We start from the raw sequence: 22326 nt of genomic DNA, 5'->3' as shown, positions 1-22326 counted from the left end.
CTTGCCTTCCACATTTGGCTGTGGTAAGGGCTGAATTAAGAAAAACAGCAATGACGTACAGAAACATGAGTAGCTATATCAAACCAAGGGGGGAAAAAAAAAAAAAGACCTCATATATGCAAAAGTGAAGGCTTTTTATTCCTACCTCATCACTTTCATCTACTTCAATACCACCATCCTTGTCATCATCCATTTGCTTATGGATCATGCGGAGAGCTTCCAGGCTGAATCGGTCCTCCTCAGTAAAGCACGGTGGGCTGAGGGAACTGCAGGGATCTAAAGTGGGGAGAAAAAATACCAAATCAAACCAGAAATATTAGTTACTATCAATCTAGAATATAAAGCTCCCATGCAATAGAAAGGGCTTATATTTCTGCATGTGTACTTGTACTTCATTCCACACAGATACCAGGTCATAGATTGCGGAGAGAAATCCCATCAGAGTTCCAGACCCGAGCGGACGGAGGAAGAAATGCAGCCGACTCAATATGAGTGATAAAGCATACTTCAACTTTATTGCCCGAGATGGCGTGCATTTATACCAAATACCATAATTATGCATACTTGTCTCTATCTAATAGGCTAAGCACATTTACTTACTCCACCTTCTTGGGTTTAGCTAGCTATGCGCATCCCACATTCTTCTGACTCTTATCTCTTCAAAAATATCCTGACCCTGCCTTAGTTAGTACTTTTCCGTTCCCCCCTTTCCCACGGCCTAATAGACAAGCTAACTAAGGCCTACTTATGTCAACTAAAATGGGCTCTGCTCGTACAGTTGCTTGGTGGACTCATGTCTGTGCTCCTTGAGCCAATCCCCGACAATAAATGTCAAGTTTAGCTATAAAATAGTAATTCTTACAAAAAAAGTGAAGGGTATGGGGCCTTGTGGATGGAAATCAACTCTTTCTTTTAACCCAGAAGTACAAAGAATAGGTTACAATAGTTTGACTTGAATTTTTTTTTCCACCCCTTTGACTGCTATTTTATCTCTACCTCTTCAATATATCATCCACGTTTAGTAATATATCACTGCAAAAGCAAATAAAGTCACTGTGTTTTCCAACCTCCTTTCTGAAAGCCTAGGCTAAACAGAAAGCAGTGGAGGAAGAGAAAAAGAACGATCATAACCTATCATCATGGCTTCGTAAACAGATAACAAAGGGATGGTAACCACACTACAGATCAAATTCAAAATAGATAGTACTACTGAATGCAAAATATTCAAGGACTGCAAGAAAGCACACCACAAAGAAAATTCATCTGATAACAAAACATGATATCTCAGGTCTATATGCTGTGATCAAAAGAAGCAGTCACTGTGGAAGAGGATTCCAGGTCAAAAATAGTACATTTTTGTTTGCTTTCGTTACTAAAGGTTCATGGTTTGTGTGCTTCTGATGGCTCTGCTTCCACCATGTCAGACTTTCATCTCTGTTCTTTCTTTTCCAGAAGGCACATACCAAATGCTCCAAAATTCTACAATGCATGATGGTCAACTATCATTAAAGACTGGTCTTTCATGTACCTTGACATTAACTAATAGTGAGCTATTTAATTAATGCTGATACACCAAATGCCATCAAAGAACAGAAGGTGGAAAAAGATAGTTTTTTGAAAGTTCAGCTTGAATAAAATGATTAATTCCCACTGTAATGGTCATTATAAAATGCACTGTCTAGTCCCATGAACTGCAACCATGGCACAAGTAGAATCTCAATACTAACAGGACAGATCCCCATAGCCAGACATGAGTCACTGCATTCTTACTTTAAAATTCAGTTTGATTATACAGAAGTTAAAAGTTAACTGTTATCTGTGCCCATGTATCAATTAAAACTGAACAGAGATGCTGTTTTTAGATCTGTTTCATATAAATCAGAAAGACAAATTACTAAACATTAAACCAGGCCAAACACAGTTTTCACCTCTGGAATATAACCAATATTTCCTGAAAAAAAATTAAACTGAATAATTTTTAATATACACTATATTATTTGTCCACCTTTGTTTCATTAGAAAAGGTTTAATTTACACAAGATACAGTCTTTACATTTTTACCTTGCAATGAAAAAATTACTATCATTGGGGAGTTTAAGGACTTATCCTTGTAATACAGAGAATTTGGTGCAGAAAGGCTTCCCTTGCAATGGTAAGGAATCACCTGAGAGTTCTGTTAATAATTCAATTCCAATAGCCATGAACAAATAATATGGCACTACCTAAATACAGTAACATCAGAAGAACCATCTTTGTTCTTCAAGATTAGATCTATACTGTGTTTTAAGTTACAAGAAAGCGTAATTGTCAGAACAGATAAACAGGTCCCTCAAACACACCCAACTTTTAAAATTTGTAATCAGTTCTATTCCTGCAGAGGATAAAGAGTCAGATAAATAGTGTTCAGTTTGCAAGCACCTACTCAAATGTTTTTCCATTGTTTTCAACTGAAAGCCCAGCTTTCCAAATCAAAAAGGTTTTCTCAGAGTAAATATTCTCAACACTGAGGTTCCTCAGTTTCTTAATCAGAATACTTATTTATCTTAAATATGCCTTTTCTGTTTCTTTATAAAGAGCTATGGCTCTTTCTGAGAGAAGTAAACAGGCTGCTGGTGCTTCATATGTCCCATGCGCTGGCTCCAGGAACACTTGATCTCTCAGGAGACAGAGTTCCAATTGCTCCTTTTAGGACTAAGAAACATGGAGTAAAACATCTCAACTGTAATAAAAATTAAGCCCCTCTGAAGAGAATCCAGATTTAGCTTCAGGCTTATTTGCATATGGCAAAACTAAACATTCCCAGACTGACATCACTTGTCATCCCACTCTTCAGAGAAAAATCTTGAAACAAAAATTACAAAGCCACAACCTAAAGAATAAGTGAAAAGCATTTCACAAGCATATCTACAGGGCCCTACCAAATTAAAAAAAACACACCTGATGGAAATTTAATCATCTACAGCTCTACAGAACATTCTAAAATGCAGTATTTTTCCTCACTTGCATCGCAGAAACAATTCAAATTAATACTAGATTAAGTATGGCTGGAAACTTCTCAAACATCCAGTTAATTAAGATAAAAGCCAAGATGAAAAGTGTCAATATATATCAAAGCACCATAAATACAGCCCTAATGTCCAGCAACAAACTATAAAACTAGCTGATAATTTTTCCTGTGGAATCCACCCTATTGAAGGTGTGACGGGATTCCAAACCATTTATTGTACAAACTTAATTTCAAATCTGGACCAATTTCTCTGTCCTATTCTGCTGTGTTCTCATAAACACACTTATTCCAAAATCATCATCAGAGGAAAGAGTACAGAGATGATACCAAGATGTTTGCTCAGGGAGCGAACCTGATAGCTTAGAATTTGACCCCTCCTTCAACAAGCAGCACAGAAGAATTAACAACGCAAACAAAAGAGACACAGTTACATGAAGCGGACAAAAGGCATACAAGCACACCATATGTCACTCTGGGCAGAAGTTATTTTACAGCCCAGTTTTTAATGTTGCTTTTTTGCTTTCTGGTGATGATAAGGAGGGAATTTGCTACTGAAAAATGAAATGTCAAATTCATGGCTCAAACTTGGCAGAGGCTTTTGAACCAAACCTTCCTCCTGCTGTGAGTAGCTCAGGAAGTGCCTCCTGGCTCTGTGGCGAGAGGAGAAAGCACCTGCACAAAGCCATACGTACAGACAGGAGACAGTTTGATAATGAATCAAGTACACAGTTATCCAATCCGGTATCCAGGAAACTTTGTATAATATTTACAGATAAGGGGAAAGTAATGTTTAGCAATTTTTCTCCCCCTCTTTTTTTCTTCCTCTTTTTTTTTTTTTTTTTTTTTTTCTTTTCAGTAAGGCTAAAATAAGAAGAGACTACACAAAAAACTTCAGTGCAATATTCACCTGAACTTTAAAATCATGGCTTTCTCATCCTATTTCCTGAAGCCAACCGGAGCTAAACTTAAAGGGGCACTGTCAACACAAGCCAGTGAGGAAAACTAATTACACCCACATCTTCAAGCATGCATGCCCTTGAAATTGATTTTAGGAGAAATACACCATTAGAAATGGTTCCAAAGAAAAAGGGTGTGTGCACCTCGCAGTCTGTCATCCATCCTGCATTTACTTTTCCCTAAATTGTCATGAGCATAGCAGACTTCAGAATGAAAAGAAGTGACAGGCCAACAAATAGCTAATAATCCAGCAGGTATCCCACATACACACCCTTCTGCATACAGACACTGGAACAGAAAAGCTACGACTGCACCAAAGCCTGTGACAGGGACTGGTGCCAGGTGTTTGCAGTTCTGATCTGGCCTCCAAATCACCTGCAGCCTTAAGTCTTTTCAATGCCTCAAAGAGCCTTTTTAAAAATACAGGGACACACAAAACCTTTATGATTTTCAGAGGTACCTGGAACCAAATACACACCTCCAAATTTAAAACGTAAATGCCTTTAATTTTCCCCACTAGTTCGTTCTGAGCAACTTAGCAGTTGAGAGTTATTTGGAGAAATGGGTTACGACACATCATTTTTGTCCTGTGAGGATGTTCGGTGTTAACTGAGAAGGAAGGGCACTTTTTTACACTAACGCATGGTAGTCCTATGGAAACCCACAGTGTTCCAGTGACTGCCTTTTTCTTATTAATTCAGGACTATACCATGTTCTGCTAGTTATATGATTCCTTGTCCCTAAACCGCCATCTGGGAAAAAGCAAAGCTTCACAGAAAAGGCAAGCACTATACACAAGTGTCAGCTTCCTAAGTACATACTCTCAGCTTAAAATAACTGTTTCAGCAATCACAATGACAGAAGTAGGATTTCTTTGCATTTTCTAGAGCCAAAGCAGGTGGCTACAATATCCCCAGCCACCTGAACAAATGCATCTTCATCTAACTAGGATTTCTGTTTCTTTACATGCTTTAGTTTTACACTGCACTTTAATACATTACAGTTTCTTCATCAATATGGTTCTTTCCCAGGGAAAAGAAAAAAAATAAAAAGAAAAAGAAAAAGAAAACAATTATTTTTAAAGACCTGAGTACAAATCTGAGTGTTAGATACAGTAGGGCTTATTGAAATTAATGAAAAGCAAGTGCTTTCAAGAATTTCACCAGATGTTCAAAACAGCTATTCACAGTAAAGCTAATAAACATGTTGCTTTTATTTTAAATACTTATATAAGGTATCTTAAGCTTCAAATGCTTGAAAAGACAGCCTGGTCTCTCTGACTGTGGTGAGCTTCATTTAATCTTTCAATTAAAAGCTCCCAAAGCAAATCACTCCTACTCTTAATAATTAAATTCCTCCATATGGCAAGTAGGCTGAGCAGGATATGACAGTTAACTTGACAATGTCATTTGTGACATTTATTTAAACGATTAGAGTGAAAAATAAAGTTCACCATTGTAGCACATCTTTCCACTAAAAACACTTTTAAAAACAGACAAAATTTTGACAAAAAGGGCAGAATACACTTATCTTCTAATCACAACACTGATGTTGCTTAAATGAGCTTCCTGAAGAGAACACAATAATACTAATGACAGCAGGGGAAGGGGAAGGGTGCAATGGGAAAGAAGATTCAGGACATTGTTGTCTCCAAAAAATTTTTAAATGTTACAATTCACGTTAGGCTTTTCCACTACTCCGTATTAGACATTCAGGTCATTTCTGAAACTGGGTTTATAAACTTATACAGTAGCAGCAGATGAGACTCACAGATCAAACTCCCAACTGAAAAGTCTGGTATCTGAAGCACTTGTTTTTGAATACATGTGTAATGCTTACTTAGTGGCTGGTAACAATTGAGTAAAAAAACAACAAAAAACACCCACAACACCAAAAACCCACCCCCCCTATTTGCAGTTTGAAAGCTGCCATAATTCTTTAAAAAAACACTAAGCATCCTTCAGGAAAAAAATATTATATTTCCTAACAACTTAAAATAAATCTTTGCCATTTCATTATGTATAGAAGTAATCTTTGCATGAGAGATCCAAACACTATTTTCTCACTACTGAGAAACAACCATTTATTCTGCTATTTCTGTATCATTTAATACATGCAACTCCATTATGTTTTTCCCCCACATGGAAACTTGAAACTTGATGAGGCAAGTAAGGCTTCAATTTTTCCTTAAATCACCATTAGCTCATCTCTGCTTTCTCCACACCCACAAAAAAGCTGTCTAATTCCGAACTTAAAATTTCAGTTTTTATGCACAGAAAAAAAGTGAAATCATAGGTTGTTATTTAAAGCAGAAATTCAGTGAAATAATGCCACTTGCAAATCAACTGTTAAGACAGGTTTTGACTAAAGCTTTTCTCATCTTTCCTACATAAAAAGTTTCAAAACAAACTGCAGATACAGCAGACACCATTAACTTTCTGATCAGCTGTTTAGACATCCAAAACATGGTACACTATCTTAGGAAACTATTTAAAAACTTTGTATTAATCAAAATGTTTATTCAAAGGGAAAGATAAAATTTAATTCTCTAGAGAATTCATTTTGTATGTCAAATCTAATTCTGCTTTAATTTTACTGCATTAAGCCAAATCAGCAATGCTTGTTTAAAAAGGAAGTTACAAGGGTTTGAATACGTTAATCATGTCAAGGATTATTCTGACAAGACAAAATATCAGTACAAACACTTCATTTAGACTGTTAGGAAATTAATTATTAAATTACAACACTGCTCGGTCTGACTAAACAAAAAATCGAGAAGATGGATTCATGGTTTTTCCATCTCCTTCCCACACCCTCCCTGAGCAATGACACAGTTTGAAGGGAAGAGGAAATTGGACAATTATTGTATACAATGGTCCAAGTGGACTGATTTAGAAGAGGAACGCCTGCCAACGCTAACAAAGCAGGATGAGAGGAAACTGGGAGATGCATCTTACGCAAGCCACCAAAAACTCTCTTTTTTTTTTTCCTTCCAACCTTACTTGTACTTTAATGATACTCAGTACACAAACCTACAAACACTAGGAATGTTCAGTTTAAAAAAAAATAAAATGCCACATGTCCAATACCTACTCTCAGAAAACTGTCTCACTTTACTTATATTTATTAGCACAAGGCCAAGAACAGAACTACCTAATGCAGTATAAAATCTAGTTTCTCATCTATGTATCCTGACTTGGTAGTGAACACTATTTAACACACTTTCAAATATGTATAATGTACTCTTTGCATGTTATAGTAATTATTCACATCTAAAATTAGAATAGCTCCAAGAAAAAACTCACTTGCATAGGTTCAAAAATGACCTAAATTTGTAACTTCACCTGCAATGAAAACACACACTGAACTCAGACAAAAAAACCCCACAACACCAGCATTTTTGCTCTGTTTCCCCTATGTGCTTAAAAGTTACAGCTATCAAAGAAACAGGACCATGAATTTACTATTTGAATTCATTTGTAAACAGAACATTAGTTAAGCTGATGAAACAAACTACAGATGTGTATTCATACACATTCATTGACAATTAATGCATAACGCAAATCTAAGCAAATATAACAACACGCATCTAAGCTTTTTATATCTATCAGGTCTGACCAGTTCCCTCCTGCTGTTCTAACAACTTTCTCCTTTTTCTAATAGCAGGAAGGTGGAAAAGACACAGTATATCCCTCATCATATACTTTAATCTGCCCAAGAATTTGTCAGCTCTTAAGGAAGAACAGTAGCACAGCATTTAAGCCACCTACTTAATTTGGTCAAGAAATCAAAAAAGTGATCTACAGGTGACCTTCAAATGCCCTCAATATGTCCATCTGATTTCTGAAGTAAACTTCCTAGTAACTGTTTTCTAGGTAAAAATCTCATCTTCTTGCTTGGAATTCCATGCTTGTTAACACCTCTACTGTGCACTAATCTGGAAGCTTGATCTTCAGCCTCCTGGTGAAAGTGCATAGTCAAAATTCAGTGTACCAATTTCTATTCAGATATAGCTGAAGAGTTAAGCAGAGCATGAACCACTAAATTCCTTTCTGGTAGACAGTGACCTGCAGAATACAATCACCATGATAGCATAGCTGATAATTTAGAAGTTTACAAACTCCATGCTGGAAAGGGAGTTTACATTTTCTTAGAATGAAGGATGAACAGGGGGAGAGAGGCGGGTGGCACTTGAAATGTATTTTAGGACCTTACATTATTTTTAGAAAGCTTAGTAAAAGGCAAAAAAAAAGTTTTACAGATGTGGTCTTAAGATTTAAAAAGCATATTTTAAGACCTAAATCCTTACACTTTTGGACAAATAAACTGAAACATGCTAAAATTATAAGTTAGAGGAGCATAATTAACTTATAGTAATTATTTTCATATAAAATTATATATATTTTGAAACTTCTAATCACACCAGTTTTTCCTCCAATACATTTGTTTTCACGTGTGATTCATAATCAGATCTTATATCCATGAATCAGGCGTGTAAGCATGACATTGGTGACATTACTGAATTACTTCAGTCTTCTACACCATCTGATCTAGTACGTATATTATTAACTGTTCTAACCAAGGAATCAAATTTAATCCTCTGTGAGCACCATCTGTAGCATCGTCAGTTCCCTCAAAGTTCCTGTAACAACATGTTGTCAGGATGTATTTATACTTTAAGAGAGCATATCAGAATTATACAACTGAAATCTAAATTTAAAAATTTAACACTGTACTTATAATAAAGGAAGCTTATCATCAGGGCATTTTTTTAAATACACAATCTGTTAAGATTCTAGCATTTGAGTATTACATTTGCCAGCCTAGGCAATGTTTATACTTTTGAAAATACAAAGGCACTGAGTGCACAGATTAATTTTATTTAATCAATAACACTAAAATGAAACACTTCTTCTAGCACCATTCAACATATCAGTAATTTTAAGGATATAAAAACATCAGTTTCTTCAGGTACTTCAAATAGCTTAATGTGAAGATTGAGTAGTGCAGATTGCCGGGTACTCAAAGGCACTTCCAGCAGCTCACATGACCCCCCCTCTGCAGTTCGCACTCACATCCAACTCCAGATTGCACAACTGGCAGTTTTGCTCCTACTAATATGCTGCTAAATATTTTTCTCATGATGAATTTCACCAAGTGATAAACCGACTGACAAATCTAATGATGGTGTCCCAGTTCACCTTGGCTTACTTGATGCCAATAAGATCTAAAGAGCCCTTAAAAAAGTTGGTTTTGGAACGTAAAAAAAAAAAAATTTAGACAGTCGCATCTTTGGAAATAACATACCATCACTTTATAGTGTATGCTGTTGCTCGAATTTAATGCAGATATTGATATTTACAATTATCAGAATATTAGAATAAACAGCAGTTACACATCTCAGATATATGTTGGTTGATACTATTGTGATAAACATATTTATGCGCCCATAAAAATAGTAGCGAATGGTGTACTATCCCACAACTGTTAAACTAGCCATTAAAACAAAAGACAGTTCTTACACAATAAGCATAAAATGAACAGTCATCCTCTGCATAAAGTCACGCAGTGGAATCATGCGGGGCAGCGAAGGAGGAAATTCAGTTCAGTTAAAAATTTCCAAAACTTAAAACTTCAGCCACATCAATGTTAAAGAGGATAGGCTCAAACTGATTCTGTTTAAAAGGGTAAAAAAAATCATACTACAAACACATGGCTTTTCCCATCAAAGACTTAGATACAATTCGCATACAAGTTTAAAATAGTAATCTCCAATATCTAGACGAGCCTCAAGAAGTTACATGCAAAAGGAAACTGTAGGGTTCCTGAATGTTCTACATTTGCCTGAACAACACACATTGCCAAATACTACTTTTACAGCTTCAAATCCCATCAGTTGCTCCCCAACGGCATGAGCATATTCAGGATGCAAGGAGTCGAGAGCCAAGGCAATGATTTCACATATGCTCTACAGCAGGATGAGACAAAGACTAATGCTAAAAGGATTCCTAACTGTTCATGCCCCCACCGTTCATTCCTGCCCCTGTACTATCCCCCTTCTTGTGCCAATATAAGCACATTTGTGCAATCACGGTGCAGGAGGGATTCTGCCTGAATGGTCTCTCTCAAGGCCTGCACAAACACTTGCAACAAAGGTGCAAGGGCAGCAGGAGGTGGAAACCCACGCAGAAGCAGGCAGAACAACACTTTACAACCAGTGCTGCTGCTAAACCCTGGTCCTGACCTGCCCTATGATTCCACTGAACGTAGCCAGCAACACAGCAGTTGACCAATAAACTGAAAAACTGAATTAATGCAGTGGAACAACTATGCTACTTCGGCAGAAAACTCAAGCTCCATTTTTTAGATCCTCACTTTAGTAGGAGACATAGGACAAGGCCATGTCCTAGAACACTTGTTGCAATTAATAACTATCAAGTGGAAAAATTACATACATACTTACCCACAACACGCTGATGTCATGGCTGGACTTTAAACATAACATTGAACTCCCTGCTTAAAGCAATCTGCTTTTTTCAAGTAGATTTTGTGGCCTATAAAACCTAAACCAGACTTTTGTAACACTGTAGCAAGAGTAGGAGTAACAGCAAAAAACAAATAGAACACTCCACAGGATTTGACAAAACAGTTTCTAAAGCCACTGCCAGCAAGCCCAGAACCTGTCCTTTCTCCAAGGCTGTCCCCACAAGCCTAGAGTAGCCACAAGTTCCAGATGTAGCCCACCTGGGCTGCACTCAGTCCACATCATAATCAATCAGTCTTCAGAGACATCTCATCTCTACAAACTTAAACCAGCAAGCTCAAGGCATCCACTAAGTGCATGTCTGTCCCAAATATTGCTATAATTTATGTAGTCCCTTCATTCAGTCTCCCTTTTTTGACCAGTTTCCAAAACCTAGGAGCCAGAACACGCATTAAGAATTCAAAACACAGAACTATAAAAATAGCAATATAATAGGGTCTGTCCCAAAGCTGACAACTATGACACTTGACTACATAAAGCCAAGTGAGTTTGGGTTTTTTGTTTTGTTTAGGGGCTTTTTCAAAGTTGGCAGCCCAACAAGACAGTTTTCTGAAGAGAAAAAACAGCCAGGAAGATACTTATGGAAAGCTCAAAGGAAAGAACAAGAAAGTATACAGATCTTTCAAAATGTAATGGTGTAACAACTGAGGTTACAACCAACCGCAAAAGAACATTGTATATCTCTTCATGTAATTGTTTACCTTTAATGATATACCAATCTACTCTTAAATCCCAATATATGTTCCTGACATATACTGGGAAAAATCAAGATGAAATGAAAAGAAATGAAGGTCATTAAGCTTCTCCCAAATAATGACTACTCGTACTTGTGAGAGTCATTACAGGTACTTTATGGTATATATACATATAGTTTAAACATAAAAAATAAGTCTACAGAGACTTGCATAAGACTTTAAACACTAATATTGATGTGTCTCCATCAGATTTGAAAAGCTACAGCATAAAAATAACATCCTATATTCTTTCAAATTTTGCTGGACACATACTGTAAATGGAGCTGGGTATCTCAGGCATAGAACTACCCATGTTGCTGTTGCTATTTCCTCCGGGTGACAGAAGAAGGAAAACAGGCACAGTGCCAAATTCCAACAGACTTGTTTCCGCTACATTACCTTTTTTTAATGTATCAAATATCAATATGTACAGGCAGTCCATCATTTCCAGTATCAAAAAGGAAAAACTTCCAAAAGTTTACAAAGCCACCTGCCCATTATTAACCACAAGCAAAAGTAAAGCAGAACTACGAAAGACTAATTCTACATCAATACATTCAATTACATCCCATTTTTTAAAAACCCTGGAAGTTAATTTCAGACAAGAAAAAACAGAAATATGTTACAAATAGAACATACAGAGAAAAATTTTTACTAAATTAGGATTGTTTTCAAGCATGCTAGGGTTTCTGTCTGACCTACTACCCTACTAGCTTAGCAATTATTAAGTTTTCCATTTTTCCTCCATTTCTTTTCTTTAAAGTTCATTTTTGTATCTAAAATCTTGACACTTGCTCCTTTAAATAAACGTTAAGTCATTAAAAAGTCTTCCATTGAGGCGTATCTGAAATTAAATTTGAAAACTTTCTTTTAAACAAGTCTACAAATTTACTTCTCTGTGAGCTACTAATTCCCTATCTCATGCCAGGTAATATTCTCAAGAAACAGTCTGAAGCTGTTAAATGTTGAGAGTGATAAACTCTCCATCTTTTCCTCAGTGGAGTAATATGAAATTTTTCCATTTTCTGCTCACATGTTGTCTTAAACTCAGTTGAATGAAAGAACCTTTCTACATGTGATTTCACTTGGTTTCTCTCCAAAGCCTACTATTTAGACTGAAGCAAAATACATTACATTTCTTCTACAGAGACACAGATTGGCTTTTGCAAAAAGTCAACTTACAATCTACAAAATTCAAGTAACACTTTTTTTTTTTTTTTTTTTTTTTAGTAAAATGTCGTTTTGTTTGACCATATGTATACACACATGAGCACAAACATACTTGCAGCATGCAAGCTTTTTTTTTGTTTTGGAGGCTCCTTTTGAATGCATTAATAATACACGTTCTTACAATACTTACCTTCCAAATCTTGTGCTCAATGAACTTCTTCAATTTTATTAGCATTAAAAGAAAACAAAGTTTCAATCCTACATAATTTCAAGGAGATCACTGATTTCCAGAAAGCTGAGCTAACGTTCAGTCTTACAAAGAGGAGGCCAAGGTGATCCAACAGTAGCTTGCAAATAACTACTTGACAACAGATGGCGAACCCTCCTTAGCAGGGGCAGACCATAGAACAGGAGGTAACAGTAAAATTGCGCACAGGGATACCAGAAAACCCCTTTTTGCTAGGAGGGCATTGCAACACTATGACAGGCTACTAAGAAAATGTGAAGTCTTCATCCTTAAGGCTTTCAGAAGCTGGCCAGATAACCTGTTCTTGTGATGGCCACATTCTTGCTCAAAGAGGAACTCTGACATCCAGTGGTCCCTTTCAATCAGTATCTCCATTACCTATTTTGAAAGGCAGATTCTTCAATAACAACTGCCCCCAATACTGAGGGCTCCAACTAATAAATAAAAACAAAAATGTAATACCAGTAGTCATACTTACTTACGAAATGTTAATTGTACCCTCATCGTGTGTTCCTAAGATGCTCCTAGGAAGCATGCTCTTGTGAAGTTGCTGACCCACCACATTTACATCCCAAATATTAAGAAGATACCTAATGGTAACAAACAGAAGAATAAGGCAAGCCAGAAAATACCCTTGCAAAATACTAATCAAATCCCAAATGGGATCTTACAGTACTGACATTTGCACACAGGTTTTACTGCCTTTCAATGTGCATATGTTACTCATATCAACAGTAAAGAATGTTTGTATTCATGGATACAAATGAACTCCTCCTTAGGAATGCATTTACAAAATCTGTATGTTATTACCATCACATCAGTTTATTATTGTATATAATGAAGAGACATGAGTTTCAGCAGAACTTAAGGCATGCTGAAAGACAATGAAGAGATAAGCGTTCCACATATTGGTATGCCTGTAGAAGGCCAGAGCTTGAAAACAGGGTGATAACTATTCAGAAGAAAGAATTCATCACAACTAGAATAGGCATGTTTGTTCAAGAGGGCGTTTGTATTTTTTTAAAGCTACACTATGTTGTATAACATTGCTTTGCATCTTGTAGTTCCATAAGAAATACTTGTTAATATATTAGGAGAAGTTTTGTATGCACAACCTTATGAATGTAAAAAACTAAAATTCTACTTTATATGGCCATGCCTAGCCCCAATTAAACGACAATCCATACTTTTAAGTGGCATAACCTATTGCTAAAGTCTACACCTTTGTGCCAGGGCTAAAGCAAAGAAACTTTCTGGCAGAGTTTTCTAAAGCTTCAATAAGACTCAGTGTTGTTTTGGTAAGAAGCCTCACCTTTCTTTCAGCAATTTAGAAACAGACATTTGACGTTCTCTAGGGATGAATACCTGATTTAAGTTTAATGGCTTTACTGACATTTACATAAGTTTAAAGCTAAAGATTTTGAGAAAGGTTAACAATTTCCATGTAAAGAAGGAGAAGGGAAGAAAAAACAGTTTTGTCAAAATGCTTTCGCTGTTTTAATAAGCAGAAAAAGTGATTTATTAAAGAGTGTTACATAAGTTACTGCACTACAACTGCAATCTTGATCAAAAATAAAATTCAAGATGCTGGTAGCTAAGTTGTAGTTAACAGCAGGAGAAGGGAAAGAGAAGGGTGTGGTAGAAAAGGAGATAAGTTAGTCAACCACCAGTTTTATTGATCTATTTAGAGCAGTGTAACAAAAGCACCTTACAGAAACATTCAATATATCCACAAAAAAAATAATATTTGTAACCTTAGACTTTACCCATCTTTTGAATAGAAAGCTGTAGGAATGCTTGCATACATGAAATGCACTAATACAGAGTTGCAACCAAAATCAGCTACACTGAAGTGAAATTAAAGAGATATGCAGAACTAATGAAACCAACACCCTAAAAAGCTACCTCGACCTATTCCTATAGAGTTCAGTTCTTAAACTGAAAGTTCTACCTCAACAGGAAAAATACTGAGCTCGATATAAATCCTGAAACAAAGTCAGGGCTTAAACAGAACACTAACAAGAATTCATTGCAACCTTTTCTGAACAGCATAGGCTGTTCCATGTAACTGCACACTGAACTTTGGCATTATTTATTGAAAGGTGGGCTTTAATGCAATCAACTAAAGCCTTCTCTAACACTTGCCAGGAATAGCTTACCTAGTAAGCAGAATAAAGCTATTAACATTTTTAAGTAGCAGTACTTTATCAGTCTCAAGCAGCAAACTGACATGTAAAAAAAAAAAAAAAAAAAAAAAAAGTAGCAAAAATTAAGTTTACTAAATTTACTGGTGTAAACAATTGCAAGTTTCATTGAGGTTGTTTTGTTTTGTTTTAAATCTACAAATTCAGAGAATATAGAAGTCAGTAAGTAAAGCAAAATACAGGCAGTAAAATTTCATCTCTGCACTGCATACAAGTTTATTTGTGGGTTATTTGGGGTTGGGGCGGGTGGGCCAGTTGGAGTTTTTTCTTTAAGGGTAATTATTTCAACCCAAGTTTTAATAAACAAACTTAAACACTGGAGTTCTTTAAACTCCCCTGTTTCATGCAAGATCACATGGCTATTGATTTACTGATCCCCTACAAAGGATTATCTGTTGTAGTAAAACCTGATTAATAGAAGAAAATTCTCCTAGCTTGGAAATTAAAACACCACTATTTTAAAGCCATAGACAAGATTTCAAGACTGCTAGACTGAGGCAAAAGCTAAGTATCTAGTATTCCAAGTACAGAATGCCATAAACTTACAGAAATTGGGGAAAAAAAAAACACACTTAGATAACAGGAAAGCTGAGAGTCAAATACAGTCTTTCAAATGATGGCAGAATTCTGCAAATACCTGCAGAGACAAAAAAAAAAAATCTAGAAATCTACATTACTAAAAATGCAATCCTATGTTGCTACCAAAGCAGTGCCTTGAAGAGAATTATTCCTTTCATCATAATTCAAGCACACCTTTCCACGAGAGGTCAAACAAACAGAAAACATTGCACAAATGCACGGCATTGAGCAGACAAATGAAACGTCCAGCTCCAGAACATGCATTTTCTGATAATTTTCCTCTAAAAGCAAGTATTCCATTTATTCTAAAAGCAATTAACTAGTAACTCCTGCCCACATTATATAATACATAACAACATATACACACTTTTTTTAAAAACTCCTTAATTCAACACACACAGAATCCTTTTCTTATCTGAAAGGGCTTTCTACCTGCAGGCCAATTTGAAATGACTGCAAAAAAGAGACAGCAAGAGGGTGAGGGCTGTCGTGAAAGGAGATACTCTTTTACACGCTTAAACACACACTTGCACTTTTCAAATTAGATAGCATTTGTCAGAATTGTACACTTCTATGTATGTACAAAAGCCAGTACACTCATAAGGGCAAATAAGTGTGTACATAATTACTATATAAAAGATATCCAAAGTAACAAAAAGCAAGCAACTAGATAAAATGAAGACAAGTGGGATTTTAGCTACAATTTTTTTACAGGGGCATCTTGATAGAAATGGCCTCTGAAGACTTTTCTTTTCTCATAATACTTTTATTTTTAATCCCATAGGTATTGCTACATAATAAACTATATTAACATGTGCCAAGTTCATATACTAATAACTGAGCACAGGCTCAGTGACCTACTTCAGAAAAACGCCTGCAGTAGCTGAGTTAAACCCTCAAGGGAAGAAAAATTTGAGAATGGTTTTCAACCTTGTCCGAATTAAGCCAAATGGCAATTTAAAACCAACAAATCTAGGCAACAGTTCCGTTTTCCTTCAAAAACATGCCAGAGTCCCAAATCTGTTCAGTCACCCCTAGCATCTTGATCCAAACCTTATGGTGCCACCCCAGCTGTGCCCGCACACCAGTTTATCGGTTTCTAGAGAATTAACCACCCACATGAAGATGTGGCTGATAGAGGCCACACCCCAGAGAGGTTTCAAACAGAAACAAGGAAATCAGGGCAATCATTCAGCCATGGCTGTTGCATAGTGTCTTCCTGTCACCTCTGAGACTGCAAACCAACTCTAAACCAGATCTCATTAGCATCTTCCCTTCTCTGTGCAAAGCTGCACTGTCCAGCCAGCCCACGGTTCCTTGCATGAGCATGAGAGAGAGGAACCAACTGCAGCGCAAGCCCAGCTGAAGCTTCAGCCTCTGTGGTGCGTCATTAACTCATCAGGAAGACAATAGAAAGCCGATTTCATAAGTCACTCTTGAGACTTTCTGTATGGGTCTAAATATTTAACTCAGCTTGCACACGCCTCAGGCAGGACTCACAAAGCAAACTTAATCACTTTTTGCACATCACTGCGCAGGCGATGGCTGGAACCACCAGCCTGTGCTGTTGCATGCTCAATTCACAGCCAGGAAAACAGCGTGATTCAAACAAGCTACAGAAATTCTTCGCACTCCAAACACTCAACTTGTTATCTAGCAGGAAAAAAAAAGTTCACAAGATGCTACATATACTGCCAGATAGGTATGCCTACCAACACATAATATAAATAAGGTGATAGGAATAAGTATTTTGTGCTTCTCTTATTCTACACAAGTATAATATTTAGACATCAGAAGAAAATTGACCATAACTTACTACTTCCTCTTTTCAATGCTGCCAGGTCCTACAAAAAATTAGTTAGCCTGCTCTTCCCATTTCTGTCAATCCTCCCTCCACTTCATCACACACACAAACCTAATCCCTACTGTGCTTGTATTGTTCTTCCCTTTCCAGGTCATCCCTCAGTGTCCTCCATGTTTCATTTCAAGTCACAAGGTTTGCATTGCAGTTTCTCAGCAATCTCCTCATCTATGAAAGAGGTGTTATCAAACTATTGTCAGATAGTTTTGATGTTCTGATACAAAATCCATCTTCTTACTGCTTCTTCCTAGTATTTTTTAACCATAAATGTCACATCATATTGTGACCTATTGTTCTCTTACTTGATGAAATACACCTGCTAATTTCCCCTTCCTTCACTTCTTCACTTTCTAACTTGCTGTTTTTCTTTTAAAGCAGCAGTGGCAACCGTGTATTTCTCTTTATTCTTCCCATTCCCAGCAATGCTGGGTATGCTATAGTGGTTTGATTCTGGTTAGGTTCTCATTTTATCAGCAATAAAATGTCAGATATGCGTAACTACACATTGCTGATCAGATTTTTTTTGTTCTTTTATTTGTTTTGTTGGGGTTTTGTTTCTTTTGTGTTTAGTTGTTTCTTTTTTTCCCCCCACTGAACCAGTGCGAGTTATTTTTGCATGCACACACACTCCTGCAAACCATGTTAAGAACCAGGTATTTTGGTGATGTGTGGTTTTTTCCTGAAAAATATTTGTTTCAATTTGACAGTGCAAAGAAGAGAATTAAGAAAATAGCATTACAAGAACAAAGGTAATTTGACCCTAATAATCGAACCCTGCTTCTGTACAGGGAAGGGAGCAACTCCAGATTAACACCACTGCCTGAAAACAGTGTGAACCTATCCAGAATTTCATTCATGGCTACACTTGCACAAAGCACACACCAGTCTTAAAAAAAAGGCATCAAATAGCAATCAAATTTTGCATGCAAGGAAAAAAGTTTCTTTTCAAAAACTGCCAAAGGCAAACACAGACTTTAAGGGTGCAAACTTCTGCATTACATGTTTCCATTAACAACACAAATACCTTCCCTTATTTTTAGCCTCCTCAGTGTTTGTCCATCTCAGGGTTTAGCCTAATTAACCTGCAGGAGAACAAAGACGGCCACAAAACAATTATGAGACCTCTTCATAACAGGCACTTTCATACACTTTTAGTTTAATGCAACCTGCTGAATTTGATCATTTAGAGCTACCAAGCCACCCTCTCTAAGCAACAGCTTATGTCAAAGTTCACTTCTCCCCTGCCACTTCAGAATTTAAACTTTAAGAAACTTTTCCCTGTAATTTCCAGAGGCAGACTAATATCTAGATGTACAAAGAAGACTGCCACTCACTGTAAAGGAAGATCATTGTAAATCAGCATAAGCATGCTAAAATCATTGATACAGGAACACCCTTATCCCATCAGAGACACTGATGAACACCACAGCAGAAATGCCTGACTGACACTTTAAGCTGTCTTGCTGTGGTAGTTCATCTGTTTCAGTGCTGTATGTGAAGTAAAAAGCCCTGAATATCAAGCACTTCCAAATGAATGCAGTCAGGACTGCCTGATGCTGTGCAGATTCCCAGATGAAGTACACACTTAGCTCAGAGAACTCAGCAAAGTGCTCCCTCAAACCATAAAACTTGGTCCATCATGAACTTAACTTTTCCCCAGAAACAGTGGTTGTGTTTTTTCATTCCACATTAGTATTTCCAGTGAAAGATGCTAGGCACTTGTTAAAATAACATGTACATCACAAAATCTCACCACTAGTTTATCCCACCTAGAACCTGCCTCCATTAAACCAGGTCCCAATAAAAACAAAAATCTGTAAGCATTTCAATTTTCCTATTTCTTCTTGTTTTCCCAAACACCAACAACAGAATTTCATTTTTGCATGATGTGAACACGTGTTTACATGCCTTTTTTTCAAGAGAGACTTTCCCTTCTCTTTGAACGGGAGAGAAATGTGATGAAACTAAACAATATTATTGTAGTTGAATACCGAATTGGAGATACTGTAACTCACTGGAATCTAAGCAAGATTATCAAAGAAAACTTGTGCATAAATATGCATAATAAATTTACACAACATGTAAATGAAATGTTGCTTCTTTATAGGATTTACTCTGAAAAGATGATCTAATTTGTCATTTCATAGGTAAAAACATTTTATTAGTAGAAATGAAGGAAGTTTTGCTTGTTCATTTCAGTTTGAATCCATAGGAATTCTTGGTCACACAGAGCCAACAGTTTCCTGATAGAATACCCTCTGTTTGTTTGCTGTTTAACATAAAATGTTTACCAAACAAGGAAAATGACACTTCCCCTTACGCAGCTACCCGAGTGCCCCAAGTTTTCTCTGCCTCTTATCAACACACCAAATGCTGCATAAATACATTCTAGGAGAAAAACAGCCACATTCAGTTCTTTCTGGAAAATTCTGGCTTTGTTTCTTGAAGGTAATCTAGTATTTTATCTGAAGCCAAACTCAACAGCAACCAAATCGTACAAAATCTTTTTCATAAGCTGTTGTACTCAATAGAAGAGACAGTAAAACATGTAAAACCAAACATAAGACAATTTATCAGAGACAGGATACAAATACAGCAGAGAAATATTGAACACAATGTATGGAGCAAATATTTTATACTCAGAGGACTTCTCAGTTTATAGTCAAAACAAGAACTAAGACTCCCTCCCCGTTTTGCCCTATCAATGCTGAAGAGCTACAAGTTCAATTGCAGAAGTGATACCAAGCATAACAATCTTCTTCCATCCTAATGAATTTTGCTGTTGACCAAGTAAAGTGTGTCAACAGCAAATGTCATCTATGACAATTTGAAGAGAAATCCAAGCCCAAGCTGTGGAGCAGGAGATGTGGAGGTGAAGTCACAGAAAAATTCACCATTGTTGATCTGTGCAGTAAGTCACCTGAGGTAATTATACACAGTGGAATTTGTTTTAGCAGAGAATTTCTTACAAGAAAGATTGCTAATTGGTGTTAACTCCACTGAGTTATTTGCTTAATAAGCAGCTATTAAAAGTTACTAAACAGAGAAATGCAAAGGTAATTACACCTCCTTTGCTTGAGTACTGTGTTCTGTTCTGCTCATCTCCAAACGCAGTGAGCATAATTCCAAAGGAAGAAATGGAAAAGCCATATGAAAACAACAGAAAGGCAGAGTGATAGAAAACCAATCAGAGAAAAATGAACCGGAGAGTGTTGGTTCTGGTTTTTGGTTTTTATATAGTATTTTGAAAAGCTATTAGCTATTAAAAAAAAAAAAAAAACCACACACCAAACACAAACCCTCACAACACCAAACAAAAAAACCCAACCAATACAAAATACACAACACACACACATAGTTATGACAATGAGTTCTACTGATCATCATGTCCAAGACACCAAACATTTTCCAAAGCGAGATCTAAGTGTGGAGCACAAAGCCATGTTTATTTTATGTAAGATAAAAATCAGGCACTCTGGAATAAGTCTTCACACTTCAAGACATAAGGCAACTAGTAAATGTTTTTTTGTAAGGAAGAGTGACACTGAATCACTGTGCTGCAACTATGTGCTGCAAGAGCCTTTTCTCAAGCCCCAGGCAGATTGATATTCTAAGCTAATAGATAAGCTACTTCACCAGTTTTGGAAGGTAATGATTATGTTCTTAAACAAGGTTTTAACCAATCACTTTTGGACCAATGAGGAGGGACAAGCACACAACAATATGCCTAAAATTGTATTTCTGAATAATAGCATCAATTGTCTGAAAGGACCACCTCTGGAAAAAGCTATTATTCCAATACTCCTAAATAGCCTCCATGGATTTCCACATTGCAACACCATAAATAATATACATGGCTTTTGAGTTAAAGTTGATGCCACAGAAATTGAATCCTCTCCCACAACAGGAAGTGAAACTTCAGCAAAATGGTTTTGAATAAGAGACGGCAGCGATATATGCTCTGCAGAAATGCAACTAAGTTTTCCCTTTTATAAAAGCAATAAAAATATTGCCTAAGATCACTTTGTTCCAAATACAATATTTCAGTGATCCATAAAAATCTATGGTCAGATAAAAATTTGATTCCATTAATTCTTCTAAAAAATTAGGCAACATAAAAATTTGATACAACCATACAACAGTCTTTGTCTGTTATCCAGGTCTTTGGCAGTAACAAAGTACTCATCAGTATGGCTAAATCACTTACAGAAAAGTGAAAACAACCTTCAGGGTTTCTTGTGGCATAATTTCAGTAGTACTATTTTTTGGGCAATCAGTTCTCATGCATACACTGACACAAACTCTACAAAACCATATTTTTTTTTTCCAAGTAAACCAATTACTAAACCCTACCCTAAAAACAAAGGGTGCTTTATCAGTGAATTCGCTAGTAACTTCCAGTCACAACAAAAGTATGCAAGAGGGTACGCCATAAGTGGAATAAATAATACACACTGTAACCTGCCAGGCACCCTCAGAGTGGAAAATTTCAGAATTACCACATTTCTCATGTAAAAAGTAAACCACACAATGAAAGATGTTTCTTAATTTCACATTTCTGTTTTGCTTTATACTTGTTTCTTAAACAGTTAGGACAAAATATTGTTTACTTACATGAACAAACACACCAAAAGAATGAGAAACAAGGAATAATATGAAGCAACATTTCCCAACTTGCTTATGGCTAGAAGTTGCATATGCACCCCTTAGAACTCTATACAAAACCAGTCTGTCACCGCTGCTACCTTAGTGACTTGTACATCTAAATGTCATTAATGCCAAGGCGTTTTCTTCTAAACAGATGCAGTATTTTCACAATGCATTGTGCAGCATGCACAATCTTCGCCATCCTTCCTTGACTAGAGATTTCCCCTGGCCCAACCCTCATTTCACTGGCAACTTTTATTTTGTTTCCTTACCCGTGTTCAGCCAGCACCCATCCTCTGTTGAACTTTCATAAGAACATACTGGCAACCTCTCAGTAGTTGTTCTAATTTGCCTCTGATTTTCTTATTTCTTCTGT

At 36.5% G+C, this 22326-nt stretch overlaps 1 protein-coding gene across 2 annotated transcripts in view; it reads right to left on the bottom strand.

Moving 5' to 3' along the window:
* Positions 1-22326, bottom strand: part of STIM2 (stromal interaction molecule 2) — a 66302-nt gene that overhangs the window by 28417 nt on the left and 15559 nt on the right. For both annotated transcript variants that reach the window (XM_065060676.1, XM_065060677.1), the window contains exon 2: positions 146-276. In XM_065060676.1, coding sequence (XP_064916748.1) covers positions 146-276 — 131 coding nt within the window. The remainder of the gene's footprint in view (positions 1-145; positions 277-22326) is intronic.

Source organism: Columba livia, chromosome 4, assembly GCF_036013475.1.
Source record: "Columba livia isolate bColLiv1 breed racing homer chromosome 4, bColLiv1.pat.W.v2, whole genome shotgun sequence".
NCBI classification, from domain to species: Eukaryota; Metazoa; Chordata; class Aves; order Columbiformes; family Columbidae; genus Columba; species Columba livia.
The sequence above is the reverse complement of the archived record's forward strand: the minus strand, read 5'-3'. Positions and strand labels throughout refer to the sequence as shown.